Consider the following 24,994-nt stretch of genomic DNA (forward strand, 5'->3'; position numbering starts at 1 on the left):
TAGAGAGTAGATCTAACATTTATATATCTTAAGACTATTCCCATGGCAGAAGATTGTGGATATTCCTGTTCACCAGCTAAAGTGGAAATATTTTTAATAAAACAAGTCTTATGACAGGCTCAACGGTTTTAAAATTGGTTTTTATAATTAATTTCAGGGAACTGAATTATTTCAAGTAATTTGCATTAAAAGAGACAATACTTTAAATTCAGTACTTAATTCAGAATTGAATAAACTAGGGTCACACTGTATTGCTCAGCTGATCTACAGCACCAGAGCCTAACCCTAATCTTCTATACCCACATTCAGAGCTTCTCTCACAAACTGTTTGAGCAACCCCGGTTTACAACCTAACTGAGAGCGAGCCCATGTAGATCAGTGTGGACACAGTCACACAGAATGTAACAGATGAAGTTGGGATTCAGGTGCAAAATCAAAACAGTATATGGGCTTTGGGTGGTGTTTGTTTTCTTTCCTCTGCAACATGTGGGTCAAGGACCCAAGGGCTCTGAAGTGAGGGAGATTCATAAAGAAACTAAGGCCTGCTCTTTACTGAGCTTTTACAGATGGGCAAAGGAACAGGATTTACTCATTGCTGGAAGACGAGATTAGTCCCCTTGGGTGTTTTGACAATGTACAACCCAAAATCTAGCTTCCTGGTTCCAGGAATCCACACATTACTGCTTCCGCTCACTGAAGAATTAAGCCTATACAAGACTCCAACTCTCGTGTTACATCTTGCTGAGTGTATGGAAGATCCCAAATGGAAGAAGTGTGAAGAAAAACCAAGGAAAAAGCTTCACTCCTTAATAACACTGATATCTCTAGGCCATGCCCTTGCCCTGAAATGTGCTTACACTGACCTTTGAACAGGACTATTTTCTCAAAGCTAATGAGGCAGACTTCCTAGACATCACTGTTATAACTCTTAGGATTCAGAAACTTAGCCGGTAGGGTAGCGCACACTTGTAATCCCAGCATTTGGGAGGCTGAGACAGGAGGATCACAGTTCAAGGACAGCCTCAGCTACTTAGGGAGACCCTTTGCAACTCAGTGAGACCCTGTTTCAAAATAAAGAATAAAAAATAGGGCTGGGGGTAGAGCTCAGAGGTGGAAGGCCCTGGGTTCCGTCCCCAGTACCACAAAAGAAAAAAAACAAAAACAAAAAAAACTGGCCATTGCTGTAGCTTTAGAAGCTTCTTAGGTTTCTAACTACATTTATTCATCATTCAAATATTTGGATCCTGCCAAGTCTACATTCTGTGCTTTTCCCAGCTCCTGCCCTCAAGGAGCTGACAGTCTAGTGCTGGTGATGGGAATGGTGCTGATAGGCAGGCGACACAAGCCATAAACAGACAATTATAGTATAATATAATCCATGCTACAGGAGGATAAAGTATGGGATGATTGTTGGGAGCCATTAAGACTTTCCCCTAGATTGGTATCTCTGACTCAGCTGACTGTCCTTCGCCCAGAGTCAACAAGGTTTGGGGTTATGGAAAGTTCAAAGAGGTCTGAAAAAGAATCAGGTGGTGATGACATGAGGGTGCTGATAGACCTATCTGTAATGATGTGTTTTGTACTGGTCTTTATTGTATTCTGGTGGTGGTAGCATGAGAATGTTGATTGACCTGTAGCTGTGTATAAATACCTCTGGAAAAACAAACCCGGGATCGGGGTCAGCACAATAAAAATGAGATTGACCCAGAAGTTGCGTTGGCCAGGAGTGTTGGCGCGATAAAGAATACTGACCCAGGCATAGTCGTCGACCCGTAGGAAATACTGACCCACGAACAGGGGTCGACCAGTAGAGATAGTAGGCTGGTAGCTCCCCCATGTTAGAATTTAAAATTCTCCATCCTCACACCTCACTTCAGAACCCGTACTCTTGCCGGCTGGCTCCGGCAGATGATGCTCTGAGAACATACAGGAAAGACGGAAAGCCTAGTTCTTGGAAGAATATCACGAAAGTGGCTACAAGGACGAAGCATGTCCCCAAACGGGACAGAGAGATGGGGAGGAACAACATTCCAAGACAATTGAAGAAGAGACAGCATGGTGCATTCAAGGGACTGAGTGGGTGACTCACTGGAGCTAGAGCCAAAGGTGGGGGTGGTGACCACTGAGGCACACAAGGCACAGACTGAGCCCAGATTCCATGGACCCCACAAGTATGAAGACCTGTAAATCCTGGAGTCTGGGCTTTATTCTAAAGGCAATGTGAGCGAACTTATAAGATGAATTTGGATTTGCACAGAAGGAAGATCATCTAAGATTTGTGTAGCGAATGGATTTGAAGGGGGTAGTTAGACCATCACAGTGTCCTGAGCAAGAGAGAACTGTCACTTGAATTACTGAGGTGGTGGTCAATGCAGATAAAAATTGCTTTAAAAGATATTAAAGAGGTAGAATGAATAGGCTGGTGATTGACCAAATGTAGTTGAATGAAAAAGAGGAAGGACTGAAGGGGATACTAAATCTTCTAGCTAGGAAAAATGGAATGGATTTATTGCTGCTGACTGAGATGGACACAGGATGAAACGTAGTATTAATTCTATAAGCTTTTTGGTCAGGTTTGTTGGGTCTTCTAAGTATAGTATCATGTCATCTGCAATTAGGGATAGTTTTAGTTCTTTTTCTAGGGGAAAAAGGGTCATAGGAATAACTCTAGATGAAGAGGGAAATTTCCTAATGTACATGACACACATTCATAAACCTATCAAATTCAATCAGTAAGCCAAAGGTGAGAAGGAGTGAGAGAGGAACGAATGGGATAGGAATTAGAGAAGGGCTAAATGAGTGATGTGTGCATGTATGCCTCTACCAACTTATACCCCATTGAGATGTACGACTACAATGCACCAATAAAAATTAAAAACAAAAAATACTCGATTGCTTGAACTTTTTGATGAGTCCATGTTGCTTTTATAATTTAAGAATATTTACTCCTTTCAAAACATCAAAAGACCAACAGATGGAAAGGAAACCGCAGGAAGACCAAAAAGGCCAGATGAAAAAAATGTAGAGAGTGAGTTGTCATAGAAAGTTCAAGAAGGACACTTGTTGCCCGACCTTCCCTGTTTCCTATTTCAAAAGAATGCTTGAGAATTTTAACTCCATAAGAAAATTCATGGTAAAGAATTAAGCATTAAATATGAGTAAAAGTGCATTCAACAACATTGCTTCTGTCTCACAATGTTATATTTTGCAAAAAAGGTGTCACTGTTTCCTGCAGTCTGTTCATGTTAAAAATTTTTTAAAGGCACTCCATTTTCAAAGCAGAGAAATAAAAAATCATGGCTAAATGGAACAACTAGAGCAGTGAGTCAGTGCCTATAAATATGGGAACACAAGCTCAAGCCTTTCTGTGAAAATTGGTCATATTCACAGCACAGAGACATGAAAGGAAGAAAAAAACCGTACGTTTGACAAGTGTGTATTTCCTTTTTAGCCACATGACCACTCAGGCTTATTACAGAATCAAGTGAATTATTTTGACATTAAAACATTGTAATTTTTAAAAGAGGAAATGCTATTTCTGTGATTTTAATAAATATTAAAATATATTTTTAAATAATCTTCAAGTTGAGGTTTAATCTCCTTTAAATACCTCCTCATTACTATAGAACATTCCCTTTCCCATGAACAAACATTTGTTATTTCTTTTTGCCTAAGAAGGCAAAACAGGCTGTTGATATGAAATTTCTACCATGTTATTTTCTGAAATTATTAAACTATGTTATTCTTTGCTTTTAGAGATCTCTCAATGTTTCATTTCACAAGCTCCTTTGTTTATTTTATTTGGTTTAGAAAGAATCAAATTATTCTTCTATTCCCAGAGTAGTCATGAGAAAAATCCAAAATTACCCTCACAATAATTACCCCCATTACTCAAGTTTCCCCACCAAGGCCAAACAGAGGGAGAACTAAGGATGCTAAACTTCAGAGATAGTTCCTCACTCAGTGAGTGGCTGGCAACAGGGCATCCAATTCTAATTATGAATAAAATCCATGATTCTGTGATGGCTATGTAGTCAACTATTTACTGCATACTTTCTACCCTGCTATATACAGTTATATTTCTGGAATGTAGAAGCAATTTATTAACAAATAAATGTTAACTCAGGGATTAACCACCAAAAAAACAAGAGTTCAAGGCTTTTTCAGAGTTACTAAAGGTTTGTTCCTGTTTCTTACCTTCCATAATAACAATAAATGATCAAATTAATAAGCCTATGAACACCACAAGCTGTAAAATATTGTCCAAGGAGACTCCTGCACCCTGATCATCTCTCAACAAACACCCTTTGTTCTCTTTCAATAGGATTTCCTCATTTATAGTCCTATTTATAGTCCATGTATTCGGGAGGCTGACCTCATGTCCAGTCTCCCCATGACTTGAAGCCACATTGGCGGTCCTATGTGTCTCCTTCTGAACTTCCCTCTCATCCTTCATGGTGATTACTCCTGTACAACCCTGTTTTGCAGTCAGTGCAGAACCTGTGTGCTTAGAATACATCCCTGTGCTAAAAATGTAAGCAGTCCAAAGGAGCACGTCTGTCCTAATTTCTTTCACTCTTACACAATTCTTTAGCACCATGCAAAGTATTTGACTTGTTATTCAATCAATCATAAGAGGCCCAGCATTAACATTTGTGCATCTGGGAAACATAAAACACATACCTACAGAGAGAGAGAGAGAGGGAGAGGGAGAGGGAGAGAGAGAATGAGTTCTACAGCATAAAATCTCCCCAAACTGGAACTAATCTAAAGGGAAATGCCAGTTGAATTATTTCTGGAAAGTAGGAACTACAAAATATCTTTTCTGAAATGCCAATTTCTCATGGCTTGCCCGCTCATTTCTGTAACTGGAATGAGGCTAAGAAAGTTTGGCCTAAGGAAAGGCCTTGAACAGCTGTTTTACTGAATAAATAAGAAACTGCCAAACTCTTACAGCAGCTTGCATTGGCAGTATGTAAACTTTTCACTTTGCTTTCCCATGCATTAGCATAACTTATCAAGCATGCTTCTAAATGAGGGCATTTAGGTACTCAGAAAGTACCCATTGTAGTACCCATTGTCTCTATTATTATTTTGCCTAACAATTTTTCAAAGATGATGGTTGTGTAAAATTCAAACCACATATTTTCCTACCCATTCTGAGCAAACTGAAATCTGACAGCTTTGTGTTTTCTTCTATAACATGGAATTTCATCCAAGAGCTGAACAAAACATGGCACTAGGCAAGGGCGTTTCACAGCTTTCATCACGAGGTTCCAGACACATTCCTGGATCGAGGGATATGTCCTCCTGTCCACTGAACCAGTCATGAAGGCTCTGAGGGCATGTCTAACCATTCTCACAAATGGCAGAACAGTTAGCATAAAGAAAAATCATGGCATTCCAACATTCCCCTTTTAGAGATGTGGAAATATCAGATCTCTCTCAGTGTTCTGATTCTGCTTGTTTTTTGTTGTTGTTGTTATTGATAATGATGACAATGATGATGATGATATTTTCTTTTGAAGATTATAGAAGGCAAGGGAAGAAAGTGGGGAAATACTATTACCTCAAAAACTAAAAATGCTTAGATGAATATCAATTTCACAGAAACTCTTTTTGGGGGTACAGGGGCATTCTACCTCCAAGCTACACCTCTAGTCCTATTTTTTTATTCTTTATTTTGAAATAGGGTCCCACTGAGTTGCAAAGGGCCTCACTGTATAGCTGAGGCTGTCATGAAACCACGATCCTCTCATATCAGCCGCCCAAATGTTTGGATTACAAGTGTGCACCACCATGCCTGGCTTCACAAAAACTTATTTAAGAAACATTTTATAGCTAGGATAAAAATAAACTAAGGTGGAAATGAAACTCTACATACCATACTATCTCAAACAAATTAGCAACAGTAAGAAAGTAAACCCTGGCATAAAAATTATTTCAAGATATATAAAGACAGTAGACATTGAAAATAGTGGTAACTTACGAATCTCAAACATTCACTTGCAATTATGGCTTCATATCCATTTAATAGTAATTCAAAGATACTTTGTCTTCAATGTTAGTAAACTATAATGCTCCATTAATATTCTCAGTAGTACCAAATATGCTAAATTTGGGGAGGAGATTCAACAAAGGTGTATGATATTAACTTCCTCTTTCAAAAGCTCCATCTATGATATTAATACAAAGCAAAACCAACTCTCCACGGGCCAACTCTCACCTTGGCAAAGGCTGCACAAACAGCCTCTATGTCTTATTTCCCAATTAACAGTCATTAAGATTGTTTATCTCTAACTCTTTTATCATATTACTGGTATGGTCTGTTTGTTGAAACCCTCCCACCAAAGGTATATACATAAAGGCTTGGTCACCAGGATGGTGGTAACTGGGAGATGTTTTAGACTTTCAAGAGGTAGAGCCTTGTGGCATCAGGTACATGTCCTAAAAGAGATCATGAAATCCTCACACACACACACACACACACACACACACACACACACACACACACACATCTGCCTTGATGTGCTAATGCCCACTGCAATACCAGAGGCCAAAACAATATCCCCTCCCTGCCCAGTTTTGGACTTCAAACCTCCAAAACGTTGAGAGTGAAATAAACTTTTCTTCCCTTCAGAAGTAGCCTGCATCAGGTAGTTTGTTTTAGAAATGCTAAGGCTGACTCCTCTTTAAGCGCAAGTAGAATATGTAGGGCTTTTGCTTCAGAGAGAGCTTCCTTTTACACAACAGGATCAGAAGGTGCATATGGGCTAAGCTGAACACTCCAAGTAAAGGGATCCTATAAAAAAGTTTTCATGTAGACCCAGAAAAGGACTAAGAAGAACCTATTAGATCCAAATACTAATTTTACTTCATTCTGAGGAGGTTTTTATTTGGAAACCTAGAACTATCTAGATTTAAGAAAGAGAGATGCTTAATACCCAGAAGTTTCAATTCAGCAGCATTAGAGGTGGGCTGATGGGTATCTAGCATCTGTAAGTCAGAGACTGCACATCAATAACTCACACTAGCTGTAAAGGGCCTCAAGCTATAGAGCACTCTGAAGGGAAACAGGATTTCACTAAGAAAATGATACTGAGAATAACTGAGGAAAGTTAAGGAGAAAAGATTAAAAAATCAAGTCACTTCATTTCCCCATGTTAAATTATCCACCTGTTTTACTGCCTGCCCCGGGTGCATGGGATGGAAGATCCAGGAAGGCTAGTTGATCATAGGGCCTCACTCTCCATAATATCACATAAAGGCAATCAATAAATATTTATTAAATGATAAGTTATTAATATGAAATTTCTTGAGACATCAAATTTAATTTAGAGATAAATATTTTTTTTCATTTAAGCATTTATTAATAAACTATAGCACTCTCAAACTTTTGGAACTCTTTAAAAATATTATATTCATCAGTTATAGTTGAACCTATTCATGGGGTAAAATGTTATAATATTTGGGTACAATGTACAATAATGAAATCAGTCAACCTACCTATCCATTATCTCTAATAGTCAAATAAAAGATATATTCTGTGATGATAATAATATTCAAGCTCCACTACCCAGCAACACTGAGACATACTGTAGTTAACTTTTTTTATTTTCTTTTTTAAGATGACATGTATGTATCAGTCAGGATTCTTAGCTTCAAACAATAGAAGCAAATGAAATAATTCAAACAAAGAGTGAATGTGTTGGGAAATTTTCATAATAACACAAAGGCTAGAGAACTAACCCATGGGGCTTATAGGCCGGAAATATACCAAACGTGCTCAGAATAAATCCAACTTGGACCCTTCTGTCACCCTTGAGCACATTTCTAATGATTTTGGTCCTAATACCATTATGTTAGTATTTTATTTTTAAGTAAATAATGGCACTATCAAATAGTACCACAACCCTGATTGTAAAGGGCATTCTAATTTCAGTGATATTAAAATGTTGGAAACATGTGAAGTTTAAGACTGATGAAAAGGAGTTAATCCTACAGTGTACAAAGTTCACACTATAGGCCGAGCAGTAGGTACCATCCCCACAACCACTGCACACAGAAGATTTTGCCCCAAAAGCTCCTTTCGTTGGGCCATGTGCTCTTATGCCAAGACTGGGGCAGGTACGTCTGGCTGGCAACCCATAATATCCCCAGGTCCTACTTGAAAGGGAAGATGGAGATGCAAATATTGGCTTTTCTAGTTTCTACAGTGAAAAACAAAAGTACAAATCAAAAGCAAGAATTTTACTCTTTCTTTCCCCCTCCTGTGGGAAATTCTCCAAGCATAAGAACAGCGTTCAGATGCTTGGTAGTCAAAATGGAATGACAAATATCCTCTATAGAGAGATTTCAAAGAAACTCCCTCTTATGGTAAAAATTAGGTCTTCTCTGCTGTTGGAAAAGAAAAAAAAAAAAAGTTTGAGAATTACCAGAACAAGAAAACTCCTTAGGATGGAATCCAAGGGCCTTCTAATCCAACCACTACAAACTCTTCTGGCCTAGCTTCCCTCACCACACCCTTTCCACATCCTACAGTCCAGGCAGGACAGATTAGGTGGCAGCTCCTCAACTGCCATTATCCCTCATGTCTTGACTTATGGTGTCTTCCTCCTACTGATGAAACCCGCCCGCCTGCAACTTTCTCTACTTAAATAACTCCCAGTACAGAGTTTGGACCAAAATGACCTGTGGTGTGAACTCTTCCGTAAGGTCCCACTTTCCTGTGTATCATTTTATACACATCTCTATCATTCAAGGAAAAAGTCCTGACTTAATATTGGAACCAAAAGTGGGATTTCGTGCCTGATAAACCAGGGGAGAGTTATACTTTCAGAGGCTCCCTGAGCGAAGCAGAGCCAGTAGATCTTACACAGGATTTGGAGACCCTTAGAGATCAGGGACCAGCAGACTTTGGAAGCTGGAACAGTTAGGCATTAGATGAGTTTTAGCTGCAGAAGCAAAGCTGGACTGATGAGGCTGCTGACTGGCTAGCCTGCAAAGTGTGGGCACTAGAGTGGAGCCATTGCTGCCTGGCTGGCTTTATGACTGGCAAACTTTGTGTGCTGATGGGCGCACCTGCTGCCAGCTTACAGAGGCACAAACGATTGCAGAAGCAGGTTGTTAACTGATCTATCTAAATAGGTATGAAACAGATTCTAATGGTTACTGGTCACCCTGGCCACAGGAAAATCAGTCTTTTCCAAAGAGAAAAGGATCTTTCCCTTTTCATTCTCACCATAGTAACGGTATATGAGGATATGATAACTATACCACATAGTTAATAACCTAACATTTATTAAGCCCTTGCCATGTACCAGGCATTGCAATAAGCACTTTAGAGGGATTATCCCACTTAATCCTTCAAACAAACTTGTAGGTGGGTACTATTATCTCCCAGTTTGGAGGTAGGTCACCACAGGGGCCTCCCTGGGGTCCAGGTATAAACAGAATAACAGCAGGGGCTATGCTCTTTCCTGAACACAATAAGGTTTCCACAGACTGTCACCATCTCTGTCTCCCCTGTCATAGACAATGCTCCTGACCCAAGCACAAGCCGGATATCTCATCTGTCCCCGTGGTCACAGCTACAATGGTTCATGGCTTAACATGCAGAGGAACTTCACATGTCCTCTTCAACAGTAATGTAGGCAAAGCGTCCTGAGTCTTCCTAAAACCTGATCTGAAGGTCAATAAGCTCTTCATCTTGCCATCCAGTCATGGCCCAAGCTGCTCATAAAAACCAACACCCAGACCAATGTCAGCTACATGTGTGATGTTAAGAAAGCTAGGTCTCAATATCATATATTCTACCTGGTGCCAACTACTTTGTAGCCAAGTCTCCATCTTCGATGCTACTAACTGAACTTGAATGACTAAGCATTATCCCACCTCAGCTTCCCCAGTCATGAGCTTCCAGTACCTAGACACACACGGGAACTCCAGCTGCATGAAGTGTACAGTGAAATATTTTGCTGCTTTCTACTTATGTGCACATACCCAAGCAGGACCTCTCCAGTCGCTACCTTATGGAGAAGAACTCCCACCCCACCCTCCAAAATTATCAGCTGAAAGGAACCAAATCACAACTAGCAGCCCTCACCCACATGGGCCCTTACTGCCACTAAAAAATCTATATTCTCCTCTCATTATTCCTCCACAAATGCAATGAAATCCATCTGCAATGTATGCATTCCTCTATTAAAAATTATACATCCTTCTTACCTCCCTGAAATGAGCAAAGCTGGATAGATGATTTGGTTCCTCTTTCTCCTGAGTCCAGCCAGGCTCTACCTTCTAAGGTCCCAGACACATTCAAGATCTGTGGCAAAAAACATGCTGTGTGCACTGAAGGCCCCACATGATGTCTAAGCCACTATCCAAGTCAATAAGAACCACAAGTCAATTTTAATATAACCATCAAAAGGTTATATTATAGGTAAGTAATATCTAGCAATACCTTTAGACCATTCATTCGATTTATGTAGCCTTGAGAAAAATCACCTAATCTCATCCTTTCCTATGCTGCCAAAAGGGATTGGGTACCAGCACCTCACTGTGAGGTTGTGAGAATTAAATGAACTATAACATATAAAGTACTCAGAACAAAGCTATATATGATAATTGCTATAGAAATGATAATTTCATAATTATTACAGCTCCCAGGCATGATTTATGACATGGAAACCAGGGATATAGGAGTGGTAATGACAAGAAAAGAACACCTGGGAGAGATATTTGGGGTTCAAAAATGATAGCCTATCTAGCCAGGCATGGTGGCACACACTTGTAAGCCTAGTACTTGGGAGGCTGAAACAGGAGGATCGCAGGTTTGTGACCAGCTTCAGCTACTTAGTGAGGCCCCCCACAACTTAGTGAGACCTTGTTTCAAAAACAAAGACTAAAAAATAGGACTTGGGATGTAGTTTGGAGGTAGAATGCCTTTGAGTTCCATCCCTAGAACCACAAAAAAAAAGAAGAAGAAGAAGAAAAAAAAGCCTATCTAGCTCTTCTCATTTAGAGAGATAAGAAAAGTGTATAATTTTAAATAAAGAAACACATACATTGCAGATGGATTCACTAGCCATGTCTGAAAATATAAATAGGACCTACATGGTGTTAAACAATTGTTGTAATAGTGAATGTGTTAGTCTACATCCAGAAACTTCCAATTATTTAGAATTTTTTTGCAAGGAACCACTGGCATCCAACCCTTCCTCTGAGTTAAGGTTTGGCTCTACCCATATGAAGCAGATTTTGTCCTCTGTCAAAGGATAAAGGGCAGCTGGGTAACTCGGGAACAGATCAGTCTTGCTGCAGCCATGACTCAGTTTCTACACTGTCTGCTTTGTTTCTATTCCAAGTGTCCACTCAGTAACATCTTGTAGTCAATGGACAGCAGTTGTAGCTCCAATATCCCCATGCCCCTGTCCTGCTAGTATCAGTAATACCCCACATCATCTGGGTCAAAACCACATTGGCTTTTGCCAGTTCCCTTGGAGTACTGAGTTGTCAGCCACAGTTCAGGTTTAGAAAGTCCTTTGTATAAGTCGCCTAGGGTTGCTAGAACAAATTGCCAAATTTGTCAGCTTAAAAACAACAGAAATTTATTCTCTCACAGTTGTGGAGACCAGAAGTCCAAAATCAAGGTGTTAGCTGAGCCATGTTCTCTCCAAAGGCCACAGGGGAGGATCCTCCCTCACCCTTTCCAGGTCCAGGTGGCAGCATCTCTCAAAACCCTGCCTCCATCTTCACATGGACTTCCACCCTGTGTGACTTTCTAGGTCTGCTCTTCTTCCTTTGAGGACATCAGTCATTGGCTTGAAAGTCCACCCTAAATCCATGTGATGTCATCTGAATTCTTAAATTAATTATATCTGCAAAGACCCTATTTCCAAGTAAGGTCACATTCTAAGGTTCAAAGTGAACATAAATTTTGGAGGAATACTATTCAACCCAGTACCCCTCAAAGTATCAGAGGGAGAAATGAAGGCCCTTCAAATGAACTCAGTCCAGAATCCAGCACCACTGACAAAACACCACATTATTGAACCTGATTTGTCAAATCAAGCAAAATTGACTGGAAGTTCTACCCAGGAAGGGGTCATTAATGAAACTGACAATTTGAAAAGAAATGGCCAAGTCAGTGTGCCTGGGTGGGCCATCTTTGAAACTGAATGTAGACCCCAATATCACTTAAAAAATAAAATGGTGGCATTAAAATTATTCATTTCAAAATGAGGAAATAGAGGCTTATTTGTGCATGTGTTAAAGGCAGGCTCTTTAGTCTTGTTTGCAATGATAAAACTTCCTTTTAAAGAATATTAAAAGTCTGGCCAAGCATGGTGGTGCACACCTGTAATACCTGTGCTTAGAAAACTAAGACAGGAGAATCTCAGGTTTGAGGCTAGTCTCAGGAACTTAGCAAAACTCTCAGCAACTTAGTAAGACCCTATTTCAAATTAAAAATTAAATAGGGCTGGGGATGTGACTCAGATATAGAATCCCCCCGGGTTTAATCTCCAGTGTCCCCCCCCCCCGAAAATGTCTGAAACAAATCACAATAAGAGGAAGCCAAAATAAAGCAACTTCAAAAGTACTTTAGTCAACAACAAAGTGTATTTAGGGTACAGCATCATGAACAGACACCCTAATAAATTCTAGGTGTGTCATTTCTAAAATTGTAACCAAATAGTGAAAATTTCAATGACAGGAAAGTAAAATAATCAAGAATCATTGTGCAATTGCTACTTTATTTTTTATTTAAAAGTTACTTTTAAATAGTCTGCAAAGACCTTCATTGTTTTTTGTATTTGAATTTAGCCTATACTGCCCAGAGATCAGAATCTTTGTGTGATCCACTATGATCTCCCTACTGCCCTTGCATCCTAACAGCTACCTTGAGTCCATCCCAGTGTCTGCATAGAATTGATGACTTCTAATGGACTGCGCCTGAGCCCCTCACTCACCACCAAACTCTAGCAATAGCAGAGCTGCTTTAGCTAGAGAAGAACTTCAGTGGTTCCTGCCCAGCACATGGCCCAAGGAAGGCTCTAACCTCCAGACACATCATCATGTCAGGAACCAATTGTCAAGTTCCATCCCGCTTGTTAGTGTAAGGTGGAAGGATAATTAGGAATTTTTAAGAGCATCCCCCTTCCATTCCTATCATGAAGTTGACATCAGGTAGAAAGGGTCACAGTTACCAACGTCTTTATAAGTAACCAGGGAGAAAATAAAATGAAAGAATCTTCAATCATGAGTATTTGTCTATTTTATATTTAGAGTCCAACCAATTCAGACTTTTGTTCAGTCCTCTTGTTTTTCAGAAGCACTATTTGGGTCTTAGGAATGCCAGGCTGTCTGTATTTCTAAATCAAATGTCAGTTTCAATAGGGCTGAGAAAACAGTATGTACCAGGAATGGAGAAGCTGACAGAGGAGAGGGAGAAGGGAAGTATGTTCTCCTGTGGATCCTGGGGCACATCCATTGATTTTCACCAGTGGCTTTTAAATCTGGTAGGTCATACCTTTAGTACCCTATTTTCTAGGTTAAAACACACTAAAAGCCAATCACAACCCCTATCACACCAACAAATTCACTTCACTTTAAACCTTAATATTTGGGTGTTTATTGGCTAGAAAGTATCAAAGTCTAACATTGGAATGACCTTCCTATTGAAAATTTCCCTGGCACACAGCATTACTGAGCTGAGCAATCACAACGCTGCACCGCAGCATGTGAAAGAACAGAAGGGGCAATGCTGACCCTCAATCTCTGTCCCTGCACAAAATTCCCTAATTGTAGCTACAACTTATTAAACAATAAAGTTGTAGAGGATTTAGCCAAAAAGAAGATTCATAACAAAACCATACCCACACCTGATAAGAACAAAGATCATCTGCTACCTGTGCCTGGGGGCATCTACATAATACCACCACGCATCTGCCCATGTGTAAAACATGGAGAGGAGGAAGGCTGATCTTGATTAATGAGGGTCTACATCTGAACATGTGTAAAATTATGAATAAGACATGGTTAACCTGGATAACCATTGGTGGGAGGGAGGAAGGGAAAACGGGGGTGGGGGGGAGAGGGCACCAAATATAGTTTAAATGTATACTATTTATGTTCAATAAAAAAATTGTTAAAAGAAAAAAAATAAATAAATAAAATTAAAATTAAAATATTTTTAAAATAAATAAATAAATAAATAAATAAATAAATAAAAAGCATGCATACAACGCTAGCCTCCGTGTAAAGCAAGAGTTTCCAAAGCCGCCATATTCTGGCTGGCTGCTTATCTTCAATAGGATTAATGCTTAAAACATGGCTCTGCTGTTCTATCTGCTTGTGGCAGAAGTTGTGTCACTGGATCATTCTAGTGAAGAAGCTGACTCAGGACAGGCAGCCTTTCTACTGGTCTGATGATGACCGCTACTGTTCATGGCCAGCAGGATCCTATGGGACCTGTGGTCTACAAATTTTAAGGGCAGATTTTCAAATTTTGAGTGCTTTTTCTATCCAACCGTCAAGACTTTATCATTCCATGAGTGTGGGAAATTTTTTTCTAGAATGCTTCACGCTGTTCAAATACTAAAAATAAAATAAATTCTGCAATAAGCTACCTGATTTCCCTTCCTAGGCCATGTTTAACTCTTGAAGGATAGAACAAACAACAAAACTCTAGCCATTCTCAGACTCCAGGGGTAGAGTGGCTTACTTCTGTCCTGGGAGAAGAAAGTAAGTCTGGTTAAATGTTCACACCATTCATCCTTGATAGGGACACCAGAGTTAACAAAATAAAAAAATACGGGATGGCTTGCTGAATTTGTATTTCAGATAAACAATGGATTTACATTTAGAATGTATTTGTATAAGTATATCCCATGCAATAGTTGGATCATAGTTATTCTAAAAATAGTATTTATTTGAACTTCAAATTTAACCAGGCATCTCATTTTATCTGCCAAATACATCTCTCAAAAAAACAGGAGGCCAAAATTATAGGCTTGAGGTTGATATGTTATGTCTCAGTCCCAGAGTGATATTTAACCATGTTTAATAAAGTTTAGATTGGTGATTCTCAGTTACCCAAAATGTCAGTTCATTACGTTTTTGCTATCTAGATTTTCCAAACAGCTTTACTTCCAATGCTCCAGATCAGGCTGTTGAAGTCCTTGCTAAGCTGTTTTCTTTGCCTAAAGAACACTCTGCACTTGGATAAATATCACCAAGTATGTAAGGATGTGAATTTGCATATGATGTGTATGCAGAAACCCAGCTCCCACATCTGACAATATTCAAATTGATAAATCTACTTTCTACAGAAAGTATTTTTGGATCAAATTTAAAAATGCCTCCAAATCACTGCATCATAGGTTTAGATGGCCTTACCCAAAGTCACTACAATCTTCTGGCAAAGGTAAAATCATAATTATTCCTAAACAGTACAGCAAAATTAGTGCACTCTGAAGTCTCACTTGGCAACAGGGGGGAAAAAAATCAACACTAAACCTACTTCTTTGTTCCCCATAATAAAGCAGGTGTTTAATTGAAGGAATGCTTGCACAAAATTCCAGCTCCTACACAAAACAATAATATAGCATGTACATCCACCAGTGGCACTTAATTAACCTAATTGATGTTTTTTTTTCTTCTTGTTCTTCACGTTAATAGCATTAATACTTTAATATTTTGAAGGACCAGAAAAGAAAAAAAGACCAATTAGCTTAATTTTGCTTTGGGTTATTGCCTCTTTGAATAAAGAATGTGAAAGTCATTAGGGTTGTTGGCCAGTATTTCATTCCCCCCTCGAGTGCATATTGGAGGATTGTACTTCCTGGTCCAGTGTATTATGAGGTTATGGTAATGGAGGAAGCACATGACCACTCTGTCCAATTAGCAGAGAATGGACATTCTCTTCAGGTCTGGGGCTTCTAATTGTTGGCACAAAATCCTGCAGATATCTGTTCTCTATGACTCAGAAACTAGCAACCTTCAATCCTTCCTTAGCCATGTTGCTTAATTGACTATAGTGAACCGACACTATCTCGTGGCTAATGTTGGCTTTCAAATGTGAGTGAGAAATGCATTTTTGTTGGCTTAAATCACTAAGGCTCTGGGTTATTTGTTATAGTAGTTCTGGGTTATTTGTTGTGCTATCAGCCTAGCACAACACCAGAGACATGCAATTAACACAATCCTAGTGTATGTCCAGCCAAATAAACATAAAAGATTCTATAAACTACTTTTAGTTCCCTGCAACATGCTGAATGTGTAAATCTACATCACTATCCCTTTTAATCCTCAACAATCTCTTAAGATAGACATAATTATCATCTTTATAGAAATAAAATATGGCACTTAAAGAGCCAGTTAGCAGATATTTAAAGTCACACAGAAAATAAGTGCTAAGAAGAATTCAAAACCATATCCATCTGTACCTAGAGACCAGGCATCTTACCATATCACTATACTGTTACTCAACTATTTATCTCTGGGATTTGTTAGAGAAAACTTCTCCATGGTAGAGGCAGAGAGTCTTAGAACCAATGGAGGGATACCAAGTGCATTCCTTTTCTTTCTGTGTATTAGTAGGTCTTGACTATGGGCTGAATTTATATGGCTATGTCTTTAAAACTACACAAGGCTGGGCGTGGTGGCGCACACTTGTAATCCCCGCGCTTGGGAGGTGGAGACAGGAGGATCGCGCAGGTTTGAAGCCAGCCATGTTGGCTTAAGAGACCCTGTTTCCAAACTTAAAAAAAAAAAGTATAAGATAGGTCTGGGAGTGTAGCCTGGAGGTAGAAGGGCTTCCAGGAACCCCAGTACCACCAAAACAACAACAACAAAAAAAACAACACCTACACAAGGAAAAAATTAAAAATAATCAAATCAGAATTTATTTATGTATGCAAAAGATGCATAGAAACAGGAAAACAGACAATTTTAATAGTCATCCTATAGGGAAGCAGTCAATATCTTTCATTATCATTCCAGGCAGTGGGTAAGTAGAGCTCAGTCCTTGACATCCACCATCACTACACTCAACCAATATCATTACTATTTTCTTGTTTGCCTGTTTTTCCAGGGCCTCTTACACGCCAAGCAGGTATTATAACACTAAGCTATATTTCCAGTGCTCTTGTTCAGTTTTTAAAGAATTCTTCTGTAACTTCCCTAATAGCTTGTATATCAACTAAATGATGTAGCTCTGAACCCCATGATACTAAATTTTCAAATTTCCTATTGCCTATAAACTTAAAAGTCTCAAATCAGTTATGTTGTTTAGAATGAAAATTCCATCTGAGTATCCTTGTTTTATTACATTTCTCAGTTTTAATGACCAAGCAAAGTATATCACTTCATTTTAAGATTCCTTCGTGTTAGTATATAAACGAAATATACTTGAATATTTCGAAAAGTAACAGTTATTTTATTTTATTTTATTTTATTTATTTTATTTTGGTGGTACTGGGGTTCCTGGAAGCCCTTCTACCTCCGGGATACACTCCCAGACCTATTTTTACATTTTTATTTGGAAACAGGGTCTCCTAAGCCAGTGCGCGCGGCTGGCTTCGAACCTGCGTGATCCTCCTGTCTCTGCCTCCCAAGCGCGGGGATTACAAGCGTGTGCCACCATGCCCGGCTATAAGAGTTATTTTAAATATATCTTAGACCCCTTTCTAAAACTATCTTCCTTCATTAGCTTTATAATTTAAGAACAGGTTGGTTGTTAATTCAAAGAGGAATATCAGAATCTGATAGACTAAGAAACTATTAAATGCAAAATTGACTCAGCAGGCCTCACATTCAGGGACCCTGCATTTCTCAGCTCTTTTCACTGAATCTCGACCATTTTACTCATGGGAGAATGAAGGGAACTCAAACAAATTAGAGAACCACTTTTTTTTTTTTTCTGACCAGTAAGATCTTCCAGAAAAGCCATACTTAAATAGAAACTGAAGTAAAACATCTACACTGCAGTTGCAAAATCATGCATGAGAAATAATATAGCACCAACTAATCAAAGCAGTTTTCCAACTAAAACCAACTGTTAGTATCACAATAAATTCACGCTCTTGACACACTGAAAGAAGCAAGTAGTGCAATAAAGTAGATCCATAATTGTAAACTCAATCTTAGCTATTTGGGAGGGAAGTAGCACAGAATTAACCACTATCTTTCAATTTAGAGTATGTTGCCATTAAAACTATACCCTCCAATAAAAAAAAAATGTAAATACTTCATAGTTGGGTTATCTTGGCTAAATTTATAGGGTTTTTTTTCTGTAGAATAATTAGAATGACTATTTTACAACCAGACCTGGATCATTTTCCAGTCTTTTAACATACCCACTGGAGCCAAATAGAAGAAATTTGATGCTGATATACACCAACAGCTGGCCTCTCCAAGGAAGTGGATTCACAGAAGGACCACAGTACACACTGCAGAGCAGCTCTCCAGACAGCCTCCCACCTTTTGTATTTTGCTAAAATAGCCACCAGAGGGGAGGACAGAAGGATGATGTACGGCATGATGGCAGATGGCAGGGAGGGAGGATGACAAGGCTCCATCTACCAATGCTAAAAATGAATGCCCACTGGACAGCTATACGGTCCAATATAGAAAGTTGTTTGTTAGTCAAATCTGATTTTCCCCCAGTCAGGCTGACAGAGCTTCATATTATGACTTGCATGGCACTCAATATAGGACTACTCTTTTCTTCACAAAATTTTACTACATATAATCCATGCCTTGAATCAGTTCTCTTCCTTGGAAAGAATGTTTGCTCTCTAATTAGACATTCTACACAAGAACAGACTCTCACAGGATTCCAACTGGATCAGCAGTTTATGCTTAGCAGGGACTCTCACTTATTTTAATTTCAACCTATCAATGAATTCTAGTAATAACTACCCTAAAATTTGGCCTTTCAGAAGACAGGTCACTAAATGGTCTGTCCATTACGTAGTCCTTAGCCAAGCCATTCTTTCCCAAAGCCCATTGTCTAAGAAAGAAAGGAATAAACAAGCAGAAAGGAAAATTGATTCTGATTCAAATAAACATTCTCCTTAACCCAAATATTTTAACTTCTTGGAGGACATTGTTACATTGTCTTCAAGGTTCCTGGTCTTCTGTTTGATCAGTGAATATACCTAATGTCTTCCCCTTTTAAATCATTTAAAGTGGATGCAAAAAGGGGGGGTACTGAGAAGGGAAAAAGAGTGGATGCAAAACTGGAACCTGTCATTCTTACATGCACACAAGACCTCAGATTCTGCTAGGCTATTCATGGTTCCTTCTCATAGAGGTGGTTAAGAACAAGATTAAAGATAAGTTGGGCCAGGCGTGATGGCGCACGCTTGTAATCCCCGTGCTTTGGAGGCGGAGACAGGAGGATCGCGCAGGTTCGAAGCCAGCTGCGCTGGCATAAGAGACCCTGTTTCAAAAATATAAAATAGGTTTGGGAGTGTAGCCCGGAGGTAGAAGGGCTTCCAGGAACCCATATATATGTTGGTCAAAATAAAAATTTTAATCTGATTCACTGAAAGAGAAACTGCTAATTCCAAATTTGGGGTTAATAAAAAAAGAGTAGGAAAGATGGGCGTTGTGTCAACATTTCAATTCCCAGCTGGTTCTCCCTTCCCCACACACTGATGAGGATCAGAGTGAAGAGCACTCTCTGGTCCTGCTTACAAACTTTGTAAAAAGAGACCCTAGAAATGGTAATAGCCCTACACTTGCAACGTTGCTCCTCAGTTTCAAAGAGGGTTGTTTTTAAACAGATAAAAGTTGTACTTATAGGTTTTGTATGGATGCTTTCAGGGAATGATGATCTCACAACACACCAGTTTGTACTTGATATCTCAGTGGTGGCAACAAGCAGCAGGCAGAATTCATAGCTGTAACATCAGTTCAAGTCACCCCAAGTGTATTCAGCTTTACAGAGAAACCACTCTCTCATGTTGCGTAGTAAACCTAATGAATATGACATTTACCCTGTAATAAAATCCTTAGGAAATAGTTCTACCAAATTCTCTATTTGTTCAAGTCCTGGTAACTCTTTATCTGATCTCAGACAACTCTACAGAGTTGATAATTTTAGTCATTATTTAGAATGTTGCCTCGTCCATGGTCTTCCTTCATTTGAATCTAGTATCATCTAAGCCACAGGTTTTCAATCTGGGGTGCACACCAGAAGTAAAATTCCTAGTGGCATTTAAGGGGCTTGTTCTGATTTAATTCATTCTCTCATTCAAATATAACACTGAACTTCATTCTCAAATACAACAGTATGCAAGATGCTGGTTACATAAGGATTTTCCCAGTTATATCCTGCTTAAAGGGAAGACAGATTACTGCCTATGGAGTTTAATAAAATACAGCAGTCCAGGACCTACACCAGACCTAATACATCTTCTTACTTGATATTCTTGGTGTAGTCTTTTAGGATTATTGTTTTATACTGAAGTGTGCTTTTTTTCTCTGTAAAAACTATATAAATCCATTTTTTTTTTTTTTTGCAGGTCTGGAGATGGAACCCAGGGGCATTCAACCTCTGAGCTATACCCCCTGCCCTATTTTTTTATTATTTATTTTGAAAACAGGTCTCACTGAGTTGCAAAGGGCCTCCCTAAGTAGCTGAGGCTGTCCATGAACCACGATCCTAAGGGCTCAGCCTCCCAAATGCTGGGATTACAAGCGCGCACCACTACGCCCAACATAAATCCATTTTTTAAAAATAAAAAGTAACATTCCGTGTCTTCTTTGAAAACAGGCTTAGTCACTAGCTTGTCATTATCCTTCAAGACATTCTCATTGTGAAGGGATGACTTTATTATTTTATTTTGCATGCAAAGTTATGCATTATTCTTGTTATGGGTGTTCATCAGAACCTTCACATTTTAAAATTATCAGCAGTAATATAATCACAGCCATTTCAGTTTCTGTCATCTATGGATGATTTTGTTTTCTTCTGATGCTTGCTTAAGGCTTTTCTGATTTAGGCCAGGGCTTTTGTCTTTGACAAGGAAGAATCTCAAGAGTCCCATGAAAAAGGACCAGATCCTTTAAACAACTGATGCTTCGAAGAGAAGAGCCTTGAATACCATATCCAGTGACACTGGCAGGCTGCATCAAGATCTGTAGGACTTTGGTGAAGCAGCAGATGGCTTTATGGTGCCACCATTCCAAGGTGGGGGCAGGGGTCACTAACTACACAAGACTGAATGGACCGCTAAGGGAATTTTATTATAGTTATTTGTTTAGTATATTGTATAAGTGTTCTATTTTCTGAAAACGTAAGAAGCCTTTTCTCTATTTCAACTAGCTGTAGCATATAACAGTGTAGTACACCCTGTAGCATATAACAGTGTAGTACACCCTGCTTATGCAAGCTGAAATGAGCCATTTAAAAATGATATCTGAGAGCCGGGCGTGGTGGCGCATGCTTGTAATCCCAGCATTCGGGAGGCTGAGACAGGAGGATCATGGTTCGCGATCTTAGTGAGGCCCTCTACAACTCAGTGAGACCCTGTTTCAAAATAAAGGATAAAAAAAATGGGCAGGGGGTATAGCTTGGAGGTTAAATGCCTCTGGGTTCCATCCCCAGACCCGAAAAAAAGAAAAAATGATATCTGAGTCTCAGTAAACTCCAGAGTTCAGAAATTTATACTTTCTCATGGCAGCTGGGTTGTTTGTATGCATTCAATAATTATCTGTCATTCTTTTAACCAGGATATAATTGGGAAAATCCATTATGCAACCAATATCTTGCCTATAATCTTATATTTGAACATAGAGCTCACTGAATGAAATAAAACAGGCCATTCAAATTCCATTAGGAATTTACTTTCAATCCAGGATTCTAATACCACATTATGAGCGAAGACTATGCAAGCCTATTGCCAATCTCCTTGGGTATGAGCAACCGCCTGGGAATTACATGCCCATTGCCACCTTGTCACAAGCAACAACTTGTAATTTCTGTGAGGCCAGACTAAAGGATGAAAAAGAAAGTCATTCTGAGAAAAGATGGCTGGTTACCCACAAAGTCACAGGTGACCCCAGTAGGAGATTCAAAATCAGAACCTCCAGGAAATCAGCCGGCTCAGGCCAGCCTTTTGGGAATCTGTGCCTCCCAGCACAACTCTCCTAACCAGGCAGATGCTGAGTGCATGCAGAAATAGTCAAGGTCTCAAACTCATTAACCCACTGGCATTTCCCGCTCACCTCTTTCTGCAATGAGAATTATACACAGTTTAGATAATCCGGACACAGCGTCTTGAATGCGGAGGGCATTGACATCTCACCACAAAATTAACTAAGTAAGAGGTCACAATGCCAAGGAAGAACACAAAACAACAGAACACACCTGGCACAAAATTACGAGGTCAAATAAGCTGCCCAGCCAAAGTCACTCTAACTGGAAGGTCACCTGATGTCCATTTGCCAAATAGGACTGGGCTGAAAGTGACTACATAATTAACCTATTCCACTTAGAACCTCCCGTGTTATTCTTAAGGCTAACATCTAAATGTTAACAAAAAAGCAAAGCTAACATTTAGGCCATATCTCAAAAACTATACTAAGCACATTATCAGTATAATCTCATCGTTGGGAATATTAACTCCCTGGTAAGATAAAAGTAGATTATATTCATTTAATCTCTTTTAAAAGCTTTATAAATTATATGAAAAACTTTTAGATTTTGGAAAAAGCCACACTTTGCTACATAATTCTAGACAACTAGAAAAAAATGTGTTATTAATAAAATGTCAATATTACCAGAAACTACTTGAAAAGATGTCACATTCATTCATCTAACTGGCCTCTGGGTCAAACTGGGACTTCTGACTTAGCTGAACAGAACCCCAAGTATGTACCAAGAGTTACATCGCCCTGAAAGACTGAAGGATAGAGAGATCCTTCCCTCCCCTCACACCAAAAGAACAAGCTGCTCCTTTATATCCAAGTCCAGGATTTAAGAACACCAGTTTGAAAGGGCACTAATTTTTCTTTTGTACTAGACATTGAACCCAGGAGCATTCTACCTTTGAGTTACACCCCCAGTCCTTTTATTTTTTATTTTGAAACAGGGTCTCGCTAAGTTGCTGTGACTGACCTCAAAACTGTAATCCTCCTGCCTCAGTCTCTCAATACTGGGATTACAGGCGTATGCCACCACACCTGGCAAGGGCACTAAATTAATATTAGCTCTCCCAGAGACCCAATTTCTAACCAACAAGAGGACACACGTGTCTCGGGAAGCGCTCCTTTTGGCGAAGGCCTGCAACCAAACCCGAGCCCTACCTGCCGTTCTCCGTGGCTCTTCCCGTTCTCGGCTCTGAACACGACCTTGGGCTTCCGAGACTTGAAGTTGCCCATGCTGGGTCTCCGCACGCAGTCCACCAGCAGGCTCTGCTCTGCATGCTGCTGCGCCTCCCTGGCGGGCGGCGCCTGCTCCTCTACGCGCAGTGGGGCATCTGGGTAATTCTCTTTATTGTTTTCATCTCTACAAAAGGGAAGATCCAATTTAGAAAACACCAAAAATCAAAGGAAGCTGTGCAGGAAAGAGGGGTGATACTCCACTCTTAAAGATATTCCTTGCTGCTGTGGTGGTAGGGTACCTAAGCAAAATTTTTGGTGCAATCTTAGACAATTTCAGATGGACAAGAACTTAAGAAATGCAAACTGTGTGGGTGGGAGGCATGCTTTTCTTCCAGTTTGGTGAGTGGAGACAAGCTTTGTAGTTGTAACTATGTACACACCATTATTATTTGTTTTTAACTTTTCACTTTAAGATGACGTCACCATATATGATATTTTCCTCTTGCACTGCAATCCTAAATTTATAGATTAAGACTCCGACATGCTGAAATTAAATAATATGCCTCCTGGAAGGGCCAATTCACACATGCCGCAAATGGTCAGGTAGTTCTCTAGCCTCTCATGCCTGTATCCTGGGCTCAAGGCATGATGAATCTTTGTAGACAATGTCAGATTCCATTCTGACTACCTACATTCCACCTGCCTACAACTTTCAGTGGCAGTTAAGAGTTTAATGGGATCTATGTTAATAGGGTATAAGTCACCTGGATCAACTATAAGGCAAGAGCCTTACTTACCAGGCTATCTGAACAATGCCCTGAATGCAAAGTCAAAGGTTTCAGTGTCTAGGACCTAGTAGAGCCCAGTCAAAAAGGTAGACAGAATAGGCTGTTGTTGCCTTAATACACTATGGGCTGGGATGGCACTTGCATTTTCCACTCAATAATCTGACTCAATACAACATTCCCACTCTCTTCAGTTCCCATCTTTAAAAAAACATTCTGATGTGGTGAATTCCTACTTGAGGCCATTTGTCCCACTTACACTTAGATGCATTTTATTTTTCATTTTGCTAAGAATCAAGCAGACTACAAATACAAACAAATCGGCCTTCTCTTATGTGATCAATATTGTCAATATTAACGCTCTAGCAATCACTGACACTAGATCATGCAATTCATTAGGAATAGCCACTTCCCCCAGGCATTTCTGCCTTCTGTTCCCTTACTGGAAGCACCCAATAAAAGATCTTTTGCAAGCTCAGCTGAAAAACTATTCCTTGCTGTTCAAGGGCACATAAGGCCAAGAGGCAAGACCAGGAAAGGATGGATTTCTGTGATTGCTGATGAAGTCACTGTTTCACAAATAAAAAGCAGAGTAAATTCACTAAGCCGCTATCAAGGGAGAAGCTCCAATTAGTCTCTGGGAAAAGGCAAAAGCAAACATTGGAATAGGTAGTTTGGAGCAAGGCCCGGGTGCAGCGGTTAAGATGTTGAAATAAAATTACATAAGAGTTAAACTTTAGTCTCAGGGCAAATAGTGCTAACTGAAAAAGGAGAACCCGCTAGTCAAAGAATGATTCATTGTTAGTAACTGAAAACAAAAAACTCAATGCAGGTGACTGGTTGATATTCTTCCTTGATCATTTACAACTTAG

General features: G+C 39.5%; 1 protein-coding gene across 4 annotated transcripts in view; it reads right to left on the bottom strand.

Moving 5' to 3' along the window:
• The window catches only part of FAM13C (family with sequence similarity 13 member C), a gene marked incomplete at both ends in the record, with an annotated part of 120,063 nt that overhangs the window by 85,406 nt on the left and 9,663 nt on the right, over window positions 1-24,994 (bottom strand). For all 4 annotated transcript variants that reach the window (XM_080693679.1, XM_080693678.1, XM_080693677.1 and 1 more), the window contains one exon: window positions 23,320-23,521. In XM_080693679.1, the coding sequence (XP_080549805.1) occupies window positions 23,320-23,521 (202 nt within the window). The remainder of the gene's footprint in view (window positions 1-23,319; window positions 23,522-24,994) is intronic.

The sequence above is a fragment of the Muscardinus avellanarius genome, assembly GCF_963383645.1.
Source record: "Muscardinus avellanarius genome assembly, chromosome: 4".
Lineage (NCBI taxonomy): Eukaryota > Metazoa > Chordata > Mammalia > Rodentia > Gliridae > Muscardinus > Muscardinus avellanarius.